The 19,295-nt window shown below is 36.2% G+C and overlaps 1 protein-coding gene across 2 annotated transcripts in view; it reads right to left on the bottom strand.

Moving 5' to 3' along the window:
• Positions 1-19,295, bottom strand: part of Sytl5 (synaptotagmin like 5) — a 117,563-nt gene that overhangs the window by 60,699 nt on the left and 37,569 nt on the right. For both annotated transcript variants that reach the window (XM_077793982.1, XM_077793981.1), the window contains exon 2: positions 17,019-17,228. In XM_077793982.1, the coding sequence (XP_077650108.1) occupies positions 17,019-17,228 (210 nt within the window). The remainder of the gene's footprint in view (positions 1-17,018; positions 17,229-19,295) is intronic.

Genomic DNA, 19,295 nt, shown 5'->3' on the forward strand with positions numbered 1-19,295 from the left:
GTACTCAGGCAGTTTTTCTAAAGTTCAGATTGGATATTGTAATCTCTGGAGAAATATAAGAGAAGAGAGAAATCAAAAGAACCAAGCAGGCCAATTAGGAAGTTATTGCAATAGTCACGATAGGAAATGATGAAGATATAAATCAGGGTTTCATGGGGATGAGGGGCAAAAAGAAGGATAAAGATCCTTCAACCATTGAAGATGAGATTAGCAAGAACTGGTGATAAGTTGAATGTGATGGCTGAGAAAAGAAACAGAGTCAAATAGAGGTATCTAGCCTGAGAGAATTATATCCACAAAATTTAGCAATTGGTTGGATTATACATCAACAGCTGGATGGCAAATATAAAAATCCAGAAAAAAAAATATGTCACCCTTGTTCCCCACAGCAATTACCATGAAATCCTTCTGAATATAAGTGAGAAAGGCAAGTTATACATGGAACAAAGTTCCAATACTAAGGAAAAAAGTAAAAATGTCAGCCTTGGAGCATTCATTGAAAGGCGAGACCATAGCATGTCTAACTCAGGTCTACTCCCAAGTGACTATATCACCTACTGAGAACTGTTAGGATATATCAAATCTAAGAAGGTCTAACCTACCAAAACCAAAAGACTTGAATATGTTAAACTATTTCTGGGTGCAGCTCGAGTGATCTACACATTTACACTTATGTTAGAAATCCAGGTGATAATTGTGGTATTTAAATGCTAAAGATGTCCTCTCAAGATTACTGCCAATCAAACACTAATGTACATACTGATGATATCAGACTTTGCAGATGGAATTAGGTTGCTAATTAGTTGACCTTAGAATAGCAAATGATCCCGGATTATTCCTGTGGGCCTAAGGTAATCATATGAGTCTTTAAAAACAGAGGAAGAAACAGAAGTCAGAAGTCAGATTGCAAATGTGAAGCTCAACATGCTGAGGAGGCTCTAAGATGTGGGGATCTTACAGGCAAGAAATGGAAAGAGAGGCCTCAAGGAATTAAGAGTGGTTCTCAGTAATAGCCCACAAGGAAATGGCGACTTCATTTATACAGCCACAAGGAACAGGATTCTGCCTACAAGAGTATCATGGAATTAGGTTCTTCCCAGAGCTGCTTTATAAGAGTTCAATCAGTTGACACCTTGATCTCAGTCTTGTGGAACCAGAAGTAGAAAAATGAGCCAATCCAATCCAGACTTTCAAGCTTATGGAATGATCAGATAATAACTTTGTATTGTTTAAAGCTGCCAAATTATGATAATTTGTTAAGCTGACAATAGAAACTACTATAATAATTAAACATAGTCAAGTATGTATTTTAAAATTTAGCACAGGAAAGATCTGCACACGTCACAAGAAGATAATAAGAAAACTCCCAGAAGCACAATAGGGTAGAGATGGACACACTGTGGTCTGTGGGTCAAATTCACCCTACCAACCTATTTTGTCCAACATGCAAGTTAGGAAACGGTTTTTTACAATTTTTTAAATGACTGGGAAAAAAATCCTGAAAGAATATTTCATGACAAATGAAAATTAGATGAAATTCAAAATTTAGTGTGTGTGAGTAAAGTTTTATTGGAAGATAGTGAGGCTTAATTATTTATGTGTTTTTCCTGGTTGTTCATGTGCCTTAACCACAAAATTGAACAGTTGTAACAGTAGACAATATAGCCCAAAAGGCCTAAAATATTTACTCTCTGGTGTTTTAGGAAAAGAAAAAAAGTTTGTCTACCTCTTTAATAAGTCAGGGTTTTCACAGAATGAAAAAGACTAAGAGGAACAATATAGCTCAGTGGTTGAAAACCACCCACTGGTGACATGCCAAGGTCTTAGCTCTTTTATATATATATATATATATAATCTTCTTAGGATAAGGTATGGAGTGAATAACATACTGATAAAAGTTTCATGCATGACAGGAGAAAGTGGGACACTTCCAGTATTCATGCCCCAGGAAATGAGCCTCCATATCACCTTTACCACTGACATCTAGAGCTGCCAACACCTAACACAAATAAGATCTTTCTAGAATTGCTAGGCATTACCTTTTGCTATCCTTGTATTTGCTCAACTCAGTTATGTGCTTGAGTCATTTGTTACTTTAGAATTTCAAAACATCAGAACAATCTCTTGGGATTATACCTGAGTCACCTGTTCAAGTCCTGAAGGTAGATAGAAGCTTGGCAGGATAACAGGAAACTAATACTAATACTAAATGAATTCATACCAGGTATTGTAATCAGGTAATGTACCAAGCACATTATATATGCTATCTCTAATCCTCACAGTGAGACATCAAATAGCTATTATTATTCTCAGTTTACAGACAAGGAAAGTAAAGCTCACATGTGCTAAATAATTTGCCAAAAGTTGTAAAGGTGTTACCACAGAGACAGGGTTTATATTGAAAGCCTATACCCTTTATGTTTGGAAACAATGTCAGAAGAGAATTTATACCTGCCAACTTTAACAAGGATTTGAGGAGGGGTGAAAACCTACAGAAAGCAAGGAATAACACAGTGTGTGTGTGTGTGTGTGTGTGTGTGTGTGTGTGTGTGTGTGTGTGTGTGTTTTGAGGGCAGAGTGGACAGAATAAAGAGAGGCAAAGAGAATAGAAAAACCAATGTGACACATATTATATATTTTATGTCCCTATCTACCATATCAGTCTAGTATTTGAAAAACTCAAGGCTTGAAATAGACTCTGTTTCCTCTAAGTTGTACTCTAAAGAATGGGTTTGACTGGATTTACAATGAGTTATACTCACAATTTGTGAATAATGATTACCAAGTATTCAGAATTTGTTAAGTCCTGGTTTTATTTGACATTAAACTCCTGGGACCTCAAACCACTTGGAAACTTATTTCAATGTGAATCCAAGTTAGGTTCTCTTTGGATTTATAGGGGGAAAATAAGGACTCTTATTCTAAAAAATAATAATGACCCCAAATTTCACTTTGTTTCTTTATCTACTATGAACTTTTTTTTTTTTTGTACCAGGGATTGAACCCAGGGGTCTTTAACCACTAAGCCACATACACAGACTTTTTTTTTTTTAGATTTTTAAAAATACTTTTTGGTTGTAGATAGACACAATACATTTGTTTTGTTCATTTTTATGTGGTGTTGGATCGAACCCAGTGCCTCATGCATGCTCAGCAAGCGCTCTACCTCTGAGCCATAACCCCAGCCCATACATAGACTTTTTAATTTTGAGGCTGGCTTTGAACTCACAATCCTTCTGTCTCAGCCTCCCAAGCTGCTGGGCTTACAGGTGTGTGCCCTTGCGCCCGATTTGCTGTTAACTACTGGAGACATCTGAAATAAGATATGCTAATAGATATGCTGATATATTTTTCTTCTATTATTTGTAAGGAAATGAATTAGAATTATTTATGAATGGATTCATTACCTAACACATATTTATTGCATTGCTACTATGTGTCAGTCCCTGTGTTTAGGGTTAAAAATACAGGTGAAGAAGACTAATGAAGATCCTGGCCATAAGGTGATGATGGTCTAGGTTTATTCCTTTATTCCTTCCCAAGCAAGAAAAGTGAAAAGAAATCCCTAGGTACATTATGGTAAAACTACAGACCACTTAAAGGCCAAGAGAACATTTCAAACATAACTAGGGAGGAAAAAAACCAATTACCTATAAAGAGAGAGCAACTGGAATGACACTTGAGAAGCCAGTAAAATGATATATTCAAAGTTCTGGGAAAAAAATAGCTGTCAGTCTAGAATGTATTATCCACTGTTTAAGAATAATGATGAAATAAAGAATTTTTCAGCAAAATAAAAACTGAGATAATTTATTACCATAGATTCTCACTTACAGAAACTTTAAACACAGTACTTGAAAAGAAGATAAAATAGAGCTGACATATAAAAAGCAATGGTGAACAATGAAATTGAAAAATGTGCATAAATATAAATAAATTATATGTACACAAAATTAATATTGAAATTGTTGGATTAAACAACAAGGTTTGTCTAAACACAGGACAAAACTTATATGCCAGCTAGAAAGGAGATATTTGCAATTTAAGAATACTGAACTCATCTGGGTGCGGTGGCGTAAGCCTGTGATCCCAGCAGCTTGGGAGGCTGACACAGGTGGATCTCGAGTTCAAAGCCAGCCTCAACAATTTAGCGAGGCACTTAGCAACTCAGTGAGACCCTCTCTAAATAAAATATTTAAAAAGGGCTGGAGATGTGGCTCAGTGGCTAAGCATCCCTGGGTTCAATCCCTGATATAAAAAACATAACAAAACAACAACAAAAAAGAATATTGAGCTCCTTTTTTTGATCAGAAGAAAGGTAAAACTATTGATTTGCGAAGTTAAATATGAAAGTTGTCATTTCTAGGGTAACCACTGGGGGAAAAAAAAGGATATAATACCTACACCGGTAGAAAGGATATAATGGAATGAGAAAAATGTATTTCAATCAAACTATAGATAATACAAATTAATGCAACTATTATAGTAATAACAAAGAATATGTTCACCAAACTCTATTATTTAAGAATAAATACTGTCATCTTAACTTTTAAGATTACATACAGATATATTTATATTACAATAATGCATACACAGGATATATAGCATGTATTATAGCAAATATTTAAGTATATATAACATTTTTAAGTAGCATATATGTCATATGCAAGAGATTCACTTTAAACAATATAAACACTGAAAGGTTCAAATTCAAAGGATGGAAAAATACATACTGTGCCAATATTTTATTAGTACCAGACAAAATGGACTTAAAACATCTGGAACAAGAAAAGGATGTCCATTCTCAGCATAACTATTTAATATAGTGCTAGAAATTATAGCCAGAGCAATTAGGCAAGAGAAGAAAAAAAAAACTCTACCAAAAGACTGCTAAAACTAATAAACCAATTCAGCCAACTAGCAGGGTACAAAATCAACATACAAAAATCAAAAGTTTTCCTATACACCAACAATGAATCTGCTGAGAACGAAATCAGGAAAACAATCTCATTCACAATAGCCTAAAATAAAATAGCTAAGAATAAATCTAACTAAGGAGGTGAAAGACCTCTACAATGAAATATAGAACACTGAAGAAAGAGATTAAAGACATAAGAAGATTTCTCACCTTCATGATTAGGAAGAATTAATACTGTTAAAATGGCTATCTATAGCCAGGAGCAGCACTGTACACTTGTAATCCCAGCAGCTCAGGAGGCTGAGGCAGGAGAATTGTGAGTTCAAAGCCAGCCTCAGCAATTTAGCAAGGCCCTAAGCAACTCAGTGAGACCCTGTCTGTAGATAAAATATTTAAAAAGGGCTTGGGATGTGGCTCAGTGGTTGATTGCCCCTGGGTTCAATCCCAGGTATCAAAAAAAAAAAAAAAAAAAAAAAAAGGAAAGGAAAGAATACAAATAATAACAAATGCTGGAGAGGATGTGGGAAAAAAGGAACACTTTTACACTGTTGCTGGGACAGTAAATTAGTATAACTTCTATGGAAATCAATACAGATGTTCCTCAAAAGACTAGGCACGGAACTGCCATATGACCCAGCTATAACACTTCTTGGTATTTATCCTGAAGAATTAAAGTTGTCACACTACAGTGATACATGCATACCCATGTTTGTAGTTACACTATTCACAATAGCCAAATATAGAACTGGCCCAGGTGTCCATTAATGGATAAATGGATAAAGAAAATATGGTATATATACACAACAGAATTTTATTTGGCCACAAAGAAGAATGAAATAAATGTCATTTGCAGAAAAATGGATGAACTAGAGACTATTACATTAAGCAAAATAAGCCAAACTCAGAAGGTCACAGGTCTTATGTTTTCTCTCATGTGAGGAAGTTAGGAAAAAGGAAAAAAAATGGTGAGGTTTCATGAAAATCAAAGGGAGATCAGTAGAACAGAGGAAAGGGACAGGGTGCTAGAGGAAGGGAGGAAGGGGGAAGTGCTGGGAGTGACACTGGCCAATTAACATTGTTATGTTGTGTGTGTGTATGAATATGTAACAATAAATCCCACCATTATGTACGACTATAGTGTACCAATAAGAATGTGGAAAAAATAGACTTAAGACAAAAGCGGGTCATAAAGAATATGTCCAAATTAATAAGGTAAAAATTAATAACCTAATAAAAATTATGCAATATGCAGAAATAGTCCTAACACAGAAAACGAACTACAGAGGCAATAACCATAATAAAAAGCTATCTAACCTCATTAGTAACTGGAAAAATACAAATTAAAACAATAGGGAGAGATACCCTTCTATTTATTTATTTGGAAAAAATTAAAAATTCTCATGATACCAAGTACTGGTAAGATTACAAAGCAAAGGAAACCCTTATACAATGCTGGTGGAGTTTAATTTGGTACAACTGTTATAAAAACAAATACTGTTTTATGGGCTGGGGTTGTAATCCTGGGATCAATCCTCAGCACCACATAAAATAAATAAAAATAAACATATTGTGTCCATCTACAACTAAAAAAAAAGTTTTTTTATATTTAAAATTGTTTTAATTGTAGTTGGACACAATACCTTTATTTTACCTATCTATCTATCTATCTATCTATCATCTATCTATCTATCTATTTATTATGTGGTACTGAGGATTGAACCCAGAGCCTCACACATGCTAGATGAGTGCTCTACCGCTGAGCCACAACCCCAGCCCTAAAAAAAAGGTTAAAAAAATACTGTTTTATAAAGTTGAAAATGCTCATAGCATTTGCCCCGAAATTTCATTCCTAGTTATCACTCTGCAGTAGTCTTTTTAAATATTTGTGGCAGACAGTGAGAAACATTTTACATCATAATCCAGAAGATAAATATACAGATGTTATGTACATAAGTATGTACATAAGTATGTGCATATGTATAAGTGCATATGTATTTGCATACTTAAATGTATATGTAGATGACATTTTCTATTATATTTAATTTTTAAAATACTGATTACAATCTACAAATGCATCATGCTGTACAGATTTAAAAATCCACCCTAGGGTATACATGATAAAAATTTTACCCTAGCTGAACATGATGGCACACATCTGTAATCCCAGTGACTCGGGAGGCTGAGGCAGGAAGATCACAAGTTCAAGGCCAGCCTCAGCAACTTAGCAAGACCTTGTTTCAAAATTAAAAAAAAAAAATTAAAAAGGACTGGGGATGAATCTCAGTGGCAGAATGCCCCTGAGTTCAATCCCCAGAACTGCCAAAGGGAAAAAAATCACAAAAGAATGCATATAGTATGATTTTCATTTCTATTATGTCCCAAAATATACAACTAGAAAATACATTACCTAGGGAAATACCCAAATACAGTAAAACCATAAAGGAATGAAAAATGCAAAACAAAGAATGTGTTGATCTCGGGGTTTTTTTTGGTGGTACTAGGAATTGAACCGAGGGGTCCTCTACAACTGAGAGTCATCCCCGGCCCTTTCAATATTGTAATTTGAGACAGGATGTTGCTGAGTTGCTGAGGCTGGCCCAGAACTTGCCATCCTTAGCCTCCTGAGCCACTGGGATTACAGGTATGTACTACTGTGCCTGGTTGAATATGTTGATGCTTAAACTAAGTGATGAATACACAGGTATTCTCTTAAATATTGTTTCAACCTTACATACATATTATAGAGTCTTTGAAAGGTATGATATTTTCACATTAAAAAAAATCTTTCTAGTTTATGTAGGTTTAAGATACCAATCTCCCAGTGAACAAAGCATTTTGAAAAAGGGTGGGGTCGCTTGTATATAATTGATAAGCATTGTAAAATAGCACATTAAGGCCCCCCAAACAGCTTCTTACCTTTCCAAATAACTTTGGGTCAATGGGGGATTGCTGATGTGAAATTTCTCCTTTGCAGCTGTATTATGAAAATTTGCTAAACTAAGGGGTGATTTTGAAATTGCTATGTGGCAACTGTAGACCCTCACAAGGAACACCAGGAACCTCCTTATGGTTGAATATGTTGAGATTCTTTCTTATTTTGATGAAGGAAAATATATGACGAGGAGCCATGGGTGGTATCACTCAATAAGAGGCGCTCAAAAAGATTTACTGTAGGATTCAGGTTCATGTTGGGTAATCTGGGGAAGAGTTCAGAGGAGCAGGAATTTTCTCTGGATTAAGTGATGTCAGTAAGTGGGGACAATTCTATGATAATAAACTTTAGTAATAACAGGCGATTCATGTTAACTAAGAAAGGGGGGCCGTGGTACTGTGTGGCATAATTGTTTCCCTTGTGTTTGTCTATGCTTAGACAGGATTATGACGTGTTCTTGATTTCTCCCACTTCGTTGTGGTCATAGAATGATCTTGCGAATGCTTGTCTCTGAGATTTTGTCCAACAGAACACCATAGCCCACCTCTGAGTGTCAACACCTAAGAACACCAACACCTACATGTGTCAGATCAGTTTCTAAGTGTCAGGGACCGCATTGTTCTTTAATATAATGAAGAACTATAGATTCCTCCTGCACTCTCACTATGTATGTGATATCCATTGGCACTAGCTTTTCTCATTTTTAAAAAATTTGTTATTTCTTTCTTTTCTTTCTTTCTTTCTTTTTTTTTTTTTTTGTGGTGCTGGGGATTGAACTCAGCACCTTGTGAATGCAAAGCAAGCACTCTACCAACTGAGCTATCCCTAGCCCTAAACCTTTTTTAATTTGAAAAATATTAGTGCAATCTCCAGTTGTGGTGGCACATGCCTGTAATTCCAGTGGCTTAGGAGGCTGAGACAGGAGGATGGCGAGTTCAAAGCCAGCCTCAGCAAAAAGCGAGACACTAAGCAATTCAGTGAGACCCTGTCTCTAAATAAAATACAAAATAGGGCTGGGGATGTGGCTCAGTAGTTGAATGCCCCTGAGTTTAATCCTTAGTACCCTCAAAAATATATTAGTGCCTTATAGATATACAAAACATTGTGGTATGGAATATATTTGCTTTATATATAAATATAAATGGAATATATCATTATATTTATATATAATTTATATATAAATATGCATGGAATATAATTGCTTTAAATAGTCCTCAGTACTTCCTCTTTCCCTACCTTTCTCCCTCCACCTCCATTCCCTTTCCTCATCAGTATGGTGTTATTTTTATTGGTTCTTCTTAGTTATACATGACACTAGAATCCATTTTGATAGAAATATACAAGCATGAGATATATCTTATTCTAATTAGGACATTCTTGTGGGTAGGCAAGATGGTGGAGTTCACTTAGGTATTTTCATACATGTACACAGGAATATTGTGTTAGATTTCTTACACTGTCTTTCCTATTCTTATCCACCCTCCCTTCCGTTCCCTTTGTCTAATCTACTGAACTTCTCTTCTTCCCCACCTTTATTGTGGGTTAACTTCCACCTATTGACAAAAACATTCAACCTTTGGTTTTGGGGGATTGGCTTATTTCACTTAGCATGATACTTTCCAGATGGATCCATTTACTGGCAAATGTCACATTTCAAGGGTTTTGTTTTTTATAGACACTCTTCTATTTCATCTATTTCAGTTATATTTCATCTATTGCAGTTATCATTACCAGTTCATCCAAAAAAAAAAATTTCAGGCACTTCCTGCATCATGTTCAGCAAAATATTACATATCCTCTGTCTTATGTGGAGACCAAAAAAACAAAGAAGAAGATGAGCTGAAAGTAGAAAAAGGGTTACTAGGGACTAGGAAGGAAGTCAGGGGAGGAGAGGGATAGAGGGCCAAGTGGAAAAGGATAAAAGAAAGGTGAATATACATGATCATTCCATGATGTATAGACGTATGGAAATGTCACAGTGAATCCTATTAATTAATATGTACTAATAATTATAGTACTAAAAAATAGCAGCATGAGATATCACAACATGCTATGAATCAGTTAATCAATGACATATTAAAGTTATTTCATTTTTGGTGTCTTTTTATTTTATTATTATTGTTGGTGTCCTTTGGGGATCAATTGAGTGCTAATTCAGAAAAACAATCATTATGACCATCTTTATGTTAGATGGCAACTGCCTCAGCTAACATAATCATATGGAATTTTATAGATCTTATTGAGATAGCAAAATGAACCAACTGGTTGGGTCAAGGTCCCTTTCATTCTGTTTCTATAGAGTCGTTTTTAGAACTAGACCTATAGAGGCTAACTTGTTGAATTGGGTTGGAGAAAATGTCAGGAACTGCTTAGCTCATTTGAACAGGTAGCATCCCTTCCATCAGTCCCTGCTGTAATCATTTCAGGGCTTCAGAAATAAAATGTCTTTACTTTTATCCAATCCAAGATAAATGACAATAAAGGTTGTTCTTCCAGCTGATTAGAGAATGAGTCACTTTCTGACTCATATCTCTTAGAGGTCAGGGTGGGAATTTCAATTTTATGGTCTATTAAACAAGGAGATAGCCCAGTGGGGTTGTAACAGTCTCTCATAACAAACAAAGGGTGTGCACCGGCAATAAAATATCGTTCATGCTTCCTTTTTGAAAACTGCTCTATGAATAGCAAACAAGATTCTTCCAATACTGACAAATAGTTTTGATCTTCTGGGATCACTCACACTGGTAGCTGGAATATTGGAGAGTAGTATACTCTGATTTTCAGTTTGAAAATTAAGCATGGATTTTGACATCCTAAATTTAAACACCCATTTTGTAAATTTCCAATGGTTGCAGGAGGATTTAACTATAAATGAGTTGTTGTCACAGAGATATAAGAATCACACATAAAAGCTGTTTTCTCCTTAGGACACTTTAATATATTTAAACAGAATTTTAGAGCCCGGTGCGGTGGTGCAAGCCTATAATCCCAGTGGATCTGGAGGCTGAAGCAGGAGGATCATGAGTTCAAAGCCAGCCTCAGCAACTTAGTAAGGCCCTACCTAATTAACTCAATGAGACCCTGTCTCTAAATAAAATGCAAAATAAGGCTGGGGATGTGGCTCAGTGGTCAAGTGCCCTGAGTTCAATCTCTGGTACCCCACCGAATAAATAAATAAATAAACAGAATTCTATTTGTGGATGAAATGATAAATTAAGAGACACACCTTGCTCCTTAGCTTATGAAACCATTGAGGGTAGTTTTTTGTGTCCTTAGCCCCTTGTATAACAACAGGTTATCAATTAATGTGCAGCAAGGATGAATGAAATTGAATATGTGGATGGTTGGTTTTATTCAATTATTGTCTCACCAATAAGAGGAATGCAATTGATTCAGAAAGTTCTTATTAAGGCATTAACATGCCCAAGAAAAACACAGAATTTTCAATTTGTTGTTATTTATTCTTACACCTTCTGACAACAACTTATGTTATTATTATATTTTTCTGTGATAGCTAAAAAATGTCTTTGTTCAGAAGACAAATGTATTTGATATGGCTCATTGTTTTAAACCCCTGATATTGACAGAAAAACAAAACAAAACAAACAAAAACAAAAAACTCTATTTGTTTCAGTTGCTCAAGTCTGAAATGCTTTAAGTAGAAGCCATTTGTCCATGTATTTATCAGTTTGTTTTCCATCTATTCATTTAACATATACATTTTGAGGACTTATTATATGCATTCTTTTAGGCACTAGAACTATATCAGTATAGATAAAAACCTTGCCCTCATAGTTATGAAGCTTATATTCTAGTGGAGGAAGAAATACAAAAAGGATAAATAAGTAAAATATATAGCACATAATATCTAAAGAAAAAACACAGAAATGGTTTGTATTGGTTTGGGTAGGTTAGCTTCTATAACACTTGCCAAATCCTACTCACTTAACACATTTAAAGTTAATTTCTCATTAATATAGCCTAAATGTAATCAGACAAGCTTTAGAAGGAAGGTCTCAGAATTAGACTTCAGTTACCATTCATACTAACTAGTAAATGAGTTGATGACTAAAAACATAAGCCTCTTGGGTCTTGTATTGAAAAGTATGCTTCAGAAATTGCCAGTGGTATTCATAAATTAAAGATAAAAGTCCTCTTCCCATACCAAAGCTTGGGGCTACTTGGGAATGACTGAAGGGCTTTTGAGTCACTGTTACTAGTTAATTCAATGAGGGTCTGTAGTTCAGTCTGAGTGAATGAGGGTCTGGAGTGTAAAGTTGAGGATGAACAGAAGTGGAATAAAAATGGAAAAGAATAAATACTGAATCAAATAAAATAGCATTGTATAAGAATCAGAGAAATGGTTATTAAGGAATCCCATCAATTCTAACTCTGCAGTTGAAACATCAGTTATTTGTTGAAATTTTATTTCCTTCTTCATTGTCCTGAAATGTCAGATCTCAACTTGATATAGTCTGGTGGGAAAGGAGCTGGGTGAAGAAACAAATGAACTCAAGAACATTGATACTCTTCCCAAGTCAACTAACACACATACTATCTCTTGTGCTCTTATTTCTGCCATCTATAAAATGTAAACCCAATTGTCTCTCTTACATATGCTATGAGACCTTGAGAGAGTATTCCCTAGGAGTACATATGATCCAGAAACATGTTAGCCCTCATGGGGACTGAGGCCCCAATTTTGAATTTTTTTCAATCGTTGACTTAAGGTAATTAAGGATATGCTGTGTCCCTGTCCTATTTCCCTTCCAAAAGAAGAATGTATATTCTCAATAGATTCATATTATACAGAATCTCACTAAGCTTCACCATTTTTCCTGTACTTTGACCATCATCAAAGACTACCAAGTTTATAGAAATATATGACCAAAACCCAGAGAAACAACCATCAATAGAAATAATCCCATAGGACACTCAGATAATGGAGCTGTAATTTATAGACTATTAAATAACTACAAATAACTTGAATACATTTCAAGAAAAGAATAAGAAGATCAGCAAAGAGATAGAAAGTACAAATGAAACAATATGAAAATTTTAAAACTGAAAAGCACAATAACTGAATTTAAGAATTAAATAGATGGGTTTAACAGCAAATTAGACATAGCCAAAGATAAGACTTAGGAACTTGAAGAAAGGCCTCACAAAAATAAACAAACTGAATTCTGATACAAAAGGATAGAAAATACAGAAAGGACCATGAGTGATATATAAAAAAATGTTGAGCATGACTAAGATACACAGGAGCAAGATAATGGAGGAAAAGAAATATCTAGAGAGAGATTGTCTGAGAAGTTTTCATGTGTGACAAAAATTAAGACACAGATTTAAGATGCTCTAGGAACCCCAAGAGGGATTAAAAACAAAGAAAATCAGACTGAGATATGCTACAGTAACTGTTGAAAGCCCAGTAGAAAGGGGAGAAATATTAAAAATAGTCAAAAGAAAGTGTCTGCAGTTGAAACATCAGTTATTTGTTGAAATTTTATTTCCTTCTTCATTGTCCTGAATGAATTATCCTAAGTTCAGTGGCAGAGCACTTGCTTAGCATGTTAGAGGCCCTGGATTTGATCTCCAGTCCCAGAAATACAAAAAAGAAAAAGATACAAAGAAAGCAAGGAAAATATTACCTTCAAAGGGGCAACAATATACTGATAGCTGATTACCTAACAAATATTAGAAACCAGAAGCCAATGGAATCTTCAACTTACTGAAAGTTAATAACTTCCAGCCTAGGATTCAATAACCAGTAAACATTTTGAACATTTTTGAGGTTCTTCAAAAAAACATTAAAAATAGAACTACTATATGATCCAGCAATCTCACCACCCAGCATATATCCAAAGGAAATGAAATCAGTATATTGAAGAAACATCTGCATGCCCACGTTTATTGCAACAATATCACAATAACCAAGAAATGGAAACAACCTATGTGTCCATCAACTGATGAATGGATAAAGAAAATGTGGTAAATATGCATAACGTTATACTATTCAGTCATAAAGAAGAGTGGAATCCTGTCATTAGTGACAACATGGGTGGAACCAGAGATCATTATGTTAAATGAAATAAGTCAGGCACAGAAAGACAGGGAACACAAGATCTCACTCATACATGGAATCCAAAAAAGTTGATCTCATAGAAATTGAGACTAGAACGGTGATTACCAGAGGCTGAGAAGAATAGGGGAGAGGTGTCATGAGCTGTCCTGGGCTGTGCGTGGATTGTGTTGCGCATCCTGGCCTCTTGAGGGGAGAGGCCTGGCTCTGCAAATCCATGTCAGGGAGCGATCGCATGATGCAGGTGCACCTCCCCCTCTAGCTCTGCCTAAGATCTTACACCGCACCTGAGATGGGTGTGACTCGCCAAGATGTCAGTCAATCTGGAAGACATCAGGCAGCAAGACTCCACCCTTGAAACCTTATCCCCCTTTGATGCCCTGCCACACACCCACCACTATAAATAAAGGGATTCCGGGTGCATGTACTCCCTTTTCCAACCTTCTTTCCAGCATGGAAGCTGACCCTTAAGGCTGCAGAGCTGTCCTACTCTCGGTTTAAAAACTATTCTCTGTATTGTGGGATTTTTTTTTTTTGCCTCTTTCTTAGCTTAATGTTGCAGCCTGCTCTTTTAAGCCCAGTTCACCTCATTTGTGCGGGTCATTGGCGAGAGAGACACAAGAAGGGGAAAAGGTTATCAATTACAGTTAAAGTAAGAAGTTCTTTTTGTAAAATACTTTTTTATTCATACATGGACTCAATATATTTATTTTTATGTGGTGCTGAGGATCCAACCCAGTGCCTCACATGTGCAAGGCAAGCGCTCTTCCACTGAGCCACAACCCCAAGAAGTTCTGATGTGCTATTGGACAGGAGGATGGCTATAGGTGACAGAAATGCATTGACATTTCAAAAAGAAGAAAGGATTCTGGAAATTTTTACCATAAAGAAATGGTAAATGTTTGAGAAGATGGATATGTTTAATCTGATTTAAACATTATACAATACATACATGTATCAAAATATGCCTTCAATTTTTGTTTTTATGATTTCAAATAAATTTAACTTAAAATTGAGAAGTAATAAACAGAATAACCATTGAAAACTCAAGAGTGAAATAAAGTCATGCTAAGAATAACACATATTCATCAGTAACAGAATGACACTAAACACTAATGAGTACCCTACCTTTAGGCAAAAGGAAAACATATTCTGAATTAAAGCAAAGAAATGTAGCAAAGAATATATAGTAATGAAAAGGGTAGCTATGTTGTAAATCTAAATATATAAGCAAATATAAACATAACTAAAAGGATAAATAGAAATTTCACAATGGTTATTGAGAGAATTTAGTATATTTCTCTCAATATCAATTCCAGGTAGATTATCTGTCAACTGGTATAAAATAAAATAATAACAATTATAAGTAATTTTATATGTAAATTAATAACAATTATAATAACAATAATATGCAATAATAACAATTACAGAAGATCACATAAGAAAATATTTCCATGATTTAGGGGCTAGGGAAAATTTCCTTAAAAAGAATACAGAAGAAGAAATTCCATTAATCATACAAGAAAAAAATGAATATATTAAACTACCACAAATTAGAGATTTCTGTTCACTAAATGGAACCATTAAGCAAGTGGAAAGCCAAGTGAGAAGGTGGGAGAAGATATTTTCAACACATGTAGCCAACACAACTTGTGTGCTTAATGTATAAAGAATTCCTTCAAATCAGTAGAAGGCTATGTTGAAACCTACATGTCAATTATTTCTCCTAGATCTGATAGAGGATGTCCTCTAATGACAGGAAGGAAGTATTAAAACCGATTTGCTTATGTGGGACTTTTGTTGAATTGAATATAATTACTTAAGTCAATCAAAGTAAAGTATCCCAAGTAAGTCATTAAAAGAATTTGGGCTGGGGATATAGCTCAGTGGGTAGAGTGCTTGCTTTGCATGCACAAGTCCCTGGGTTTGATCCCTAGTGCCACACAAATAAATAAATAAATAAAAGAACTTAAATGCTCCATTTCTTTAGAATGGCTTTTCTCAATTCATTGTTGAAACATAGTATAAATTGCTCTATTCAGGGTTACCTTTATGAAACAACAGAAAAAAATAGTTAAGTAACAGTCACTGAATATAAAAGTTTTCAACAGAGCAGTAGTTCTTATTGAGAGAAGCAGAAAATGGAGAAATGGAGTCACTCTGGTACCACACCACCCACATTTCCTCCCAAAATAATTTTTTTTTGTAACAGGGATTGAACTCAGGGGTGCTTAACTACTGACCACATCCCCAGCATTTTTTTAAAACAGTTTCTCACTAAGTTGCTCAGGGCCTCGCTAAGTTCCTGAGGCTGGCTTTGAACTTGTGAGCCTCCCACCTCAGCCTCCCAAGCTGCTGGGATTACAGGTGTGTGCCATGGTACCCAGCCACAGTTATTCTTTTAAATATTGTTCTCTGCTGAGCATGGTGGTACACACCTCTGATTCCAGCTTCTCCGGAGGCTGAGGCATCACAAGTTCAAGGCCAGCCTGGGAAACCTAGTGAGACCCTGTCTCAAAATAAAAAATGTAAAGGTCTTGGGGTATAACTCAGTAGTAGAACACCCTAGCATTCAACCCCCAGTACAATAAAGAAAAGAACTTTATTTTATATTTTTGGTACTGGGGATTGAACTCAGGGCATTGCCCATGCTAGGCAAGTGCCCTATCCCCTGAGCTAAATCTCCCAGCTGCAAAAGGAATTTAAATACTCTTTTTTTTCTGTCTTTGAATGTACCTTTCTATCTCAACTCTCCTTTCTGTTTCTCTGTCTCTCTGTCTTTATCTCTCTCTGTCTCTCTCTCTGTCTCTCACTCTCAACTCTCCTTCCTGTTTCTCTCTCTCTCTCTCTCTCTCTCTCTCTCTCTCTCTCTCTCTCTCTCTCTCTCTCACACACATATACATACACACAACACCCCAGAGTCCTGCCAAGGCATTGCTGAAAGTGTAACTGGGCTATACTTGAACCCTATCTAACTCTCTATCCCTAAATTTATAACACACCATTTTTCTTTCTTGCTTTCCCCACTCCAATCTATCAAATTTTCTCTTTCCACACACACACACAAAAGGGGCAAAAAAACTCACGCGACTTTGGCGCAGACAGTGCATTTCCAGCTGCCATTGAGGCCCACAACACGACATTCACTGCACACCCTCAGTGAGCAGGCCTGGCACGGGTCTCCCCGGTCAAAAATGAGGCCCAGGTTTCTCTGACAGTGAACACAGACTCTGCTGGTCTCCTGTTGAGTCTTCCCACTTCTACGTTTTGCCTCCAGAAGCTCATTTTTCAGCTTCCTGGAAGAGAAAAAAAAATCATTTAAAAAAGTACTCACAGAGCCAGGCGTGGTGGTGCATGCCTGTAATTCCAGTGACTCAGGAGGCTGAAGCAGGAGAATCGCAAGTTCGAGGCTAGCCTCAGCAATGTAATGAGATACTGTCTCAAAATAAAGAAATAAAAAGGGCTGGGGGAGTAGCTCCAAGGTAAAGCACCTCTGGGTTCAATCCCAAGTACAAGAACACACATACATATAGGAGCAGACCTATTTTAAATAGATGTTTTCATTTGGAAGACTATTCGAATCAAGGAGGCAAAACCAAATACTTGCAGGGAATATAATATCTCCTTCCAGAATCAATGATCCATTGATATGTAGTTGAAAATTACGTTCATGCTTTTAAAAAAAATTTTTAGTTATAGATGGATACAATATCTTTATTTTGTTTTAATTTTTTATCTATGTTTGTTTATTTTTATGTGGTGCTGAGGATCAAACTCAGGGCCTCACACATGCGGGCAAGTGCTTTGCCAGTGAGCCAAAACACCAGCCCCTCATGCTTTATTTTTGACATCTTCCACTAGCACTATTTTTCTATGAAGATTTATTCACATTCTACTCCAACTTATCCAGGAAATCTTTGATGCCACAACACTGGAGTATTGCTGGGGTGCAAAGGCACGCATGGTTGCAGGGGCTTTGTCTGCCTCGATGTACTACATGAGACAACAGTGCAAAACCAATTGACACACTGGTACTTTCCTTCCTGATCCCAAGAATGTTGTGCCTACAAAATACTGTCTAGCATTTCAGATATTGACACTTCTGCTTAGCATTTGATAGTATCCAACAATTTCCATTAACCTATGACGTTGCTATCAGTCATGTCTATGAATCCAGGTTCCTCATGTACTAGCCGTCCAACCTTAGGCAATGATTTAGTCACTCAATTTCAATATATTCAATGTATTCTTTCATAGTTGTTTTTAAGATTAAATGAGTTGCCAGGTGTGGTGGCACACACCTGTAATCCCAGCACCTCAGGAGGCTGACACAGTGCGGGTGGATCTCAAGTTCAAGACCAGCTTCAGCAACTTGGCAAGGCTCTAAGCAACTTACGGAGACTCTGTCTCAAGATAAAAAAATAAACTCGGGCACAGTGGTGCACACCTGTAATCTCAGTGGCTCAGGAAGCTGAGACAAGAGGATCACAAGTTCAAAGCCAGCCTCAGCAATTTAGCAAGGCCTAAGCAACTCAGTGAGACCCTGTCTCTAAATAAAATACAAAATAGGGCTGGGGATGTGGCTCAGTGGTCGAGTGCCCCTCAGTTCAATCCCCAGCACTAAATAAATAGATAGATAGATAGATAGATAGATAGATAGATAGATAGGCTGGGGATGTGGCTCAGTGGTTGATTGCCTCTGGGTTTAATCCCTGATTCCAAAAAAAATATTAAATGAGCAAATATAAATAAAGTTCCCAGAATGGTATCTGGCACATAGGTACCAGGGCAGTCCTTTCTCCAGGGAACTTGGTAAGAATGCTACACTTCAGACCTACTGGATCAGAAAGTGCATTTTTTCAAAATCAGTGGTTTCATAAAATATTCAGTTGATTAGAGTTTGAGAGGCACAGCTTTGAAACATTTGTTCTCAAATTTGGCTATATGTTGAAATAATTTGGGAAGATTTTTTTTTAATATAGTGATTCCCAGGTCTCACTTCCACACATTCTGATATCATTGGATTTGGATGTGGCCTATACAATGGTATTTTAACCACTTCCATTATTTACTCAAATATAGTGCCAAATTTGGAAAACACTACTATAGAAGACAGGCTCATTCTCAGTTAAATGCTTCAGAGACATTTGGTTCCTTCGTGCTGTTGATCTCTATTCCCTTCAACACAACACTGCTATGTTCCAGGAAAAAAAAAAGTCCACAATCATCCCACATCTTTCATACCATCTCCTTTTTACATTTGTGATACTAAACTTTGTCATGCCCAACCCTCAGGGAGCAGGAAAAACAGAACACTGCAGTGTCCAAAATCTATAACAATCCATGCAACAGTGATAAAGAAA

Source organism: Urocitellus parryii, chromosome X (assembly GCF_045843805.1).
Source record: "Urocitellus parryii isolate mUroPar1 chromosome X, mUroPar1.hap1, whole genome shotgun sequence".
In the NCBI taxonomy this organism is placed as follows: Eukaryota; Metazoa; Chordata; class Mammalia; order Rodentia; family Sciuridae; genus Urocitellus; species Urocitellus parryii.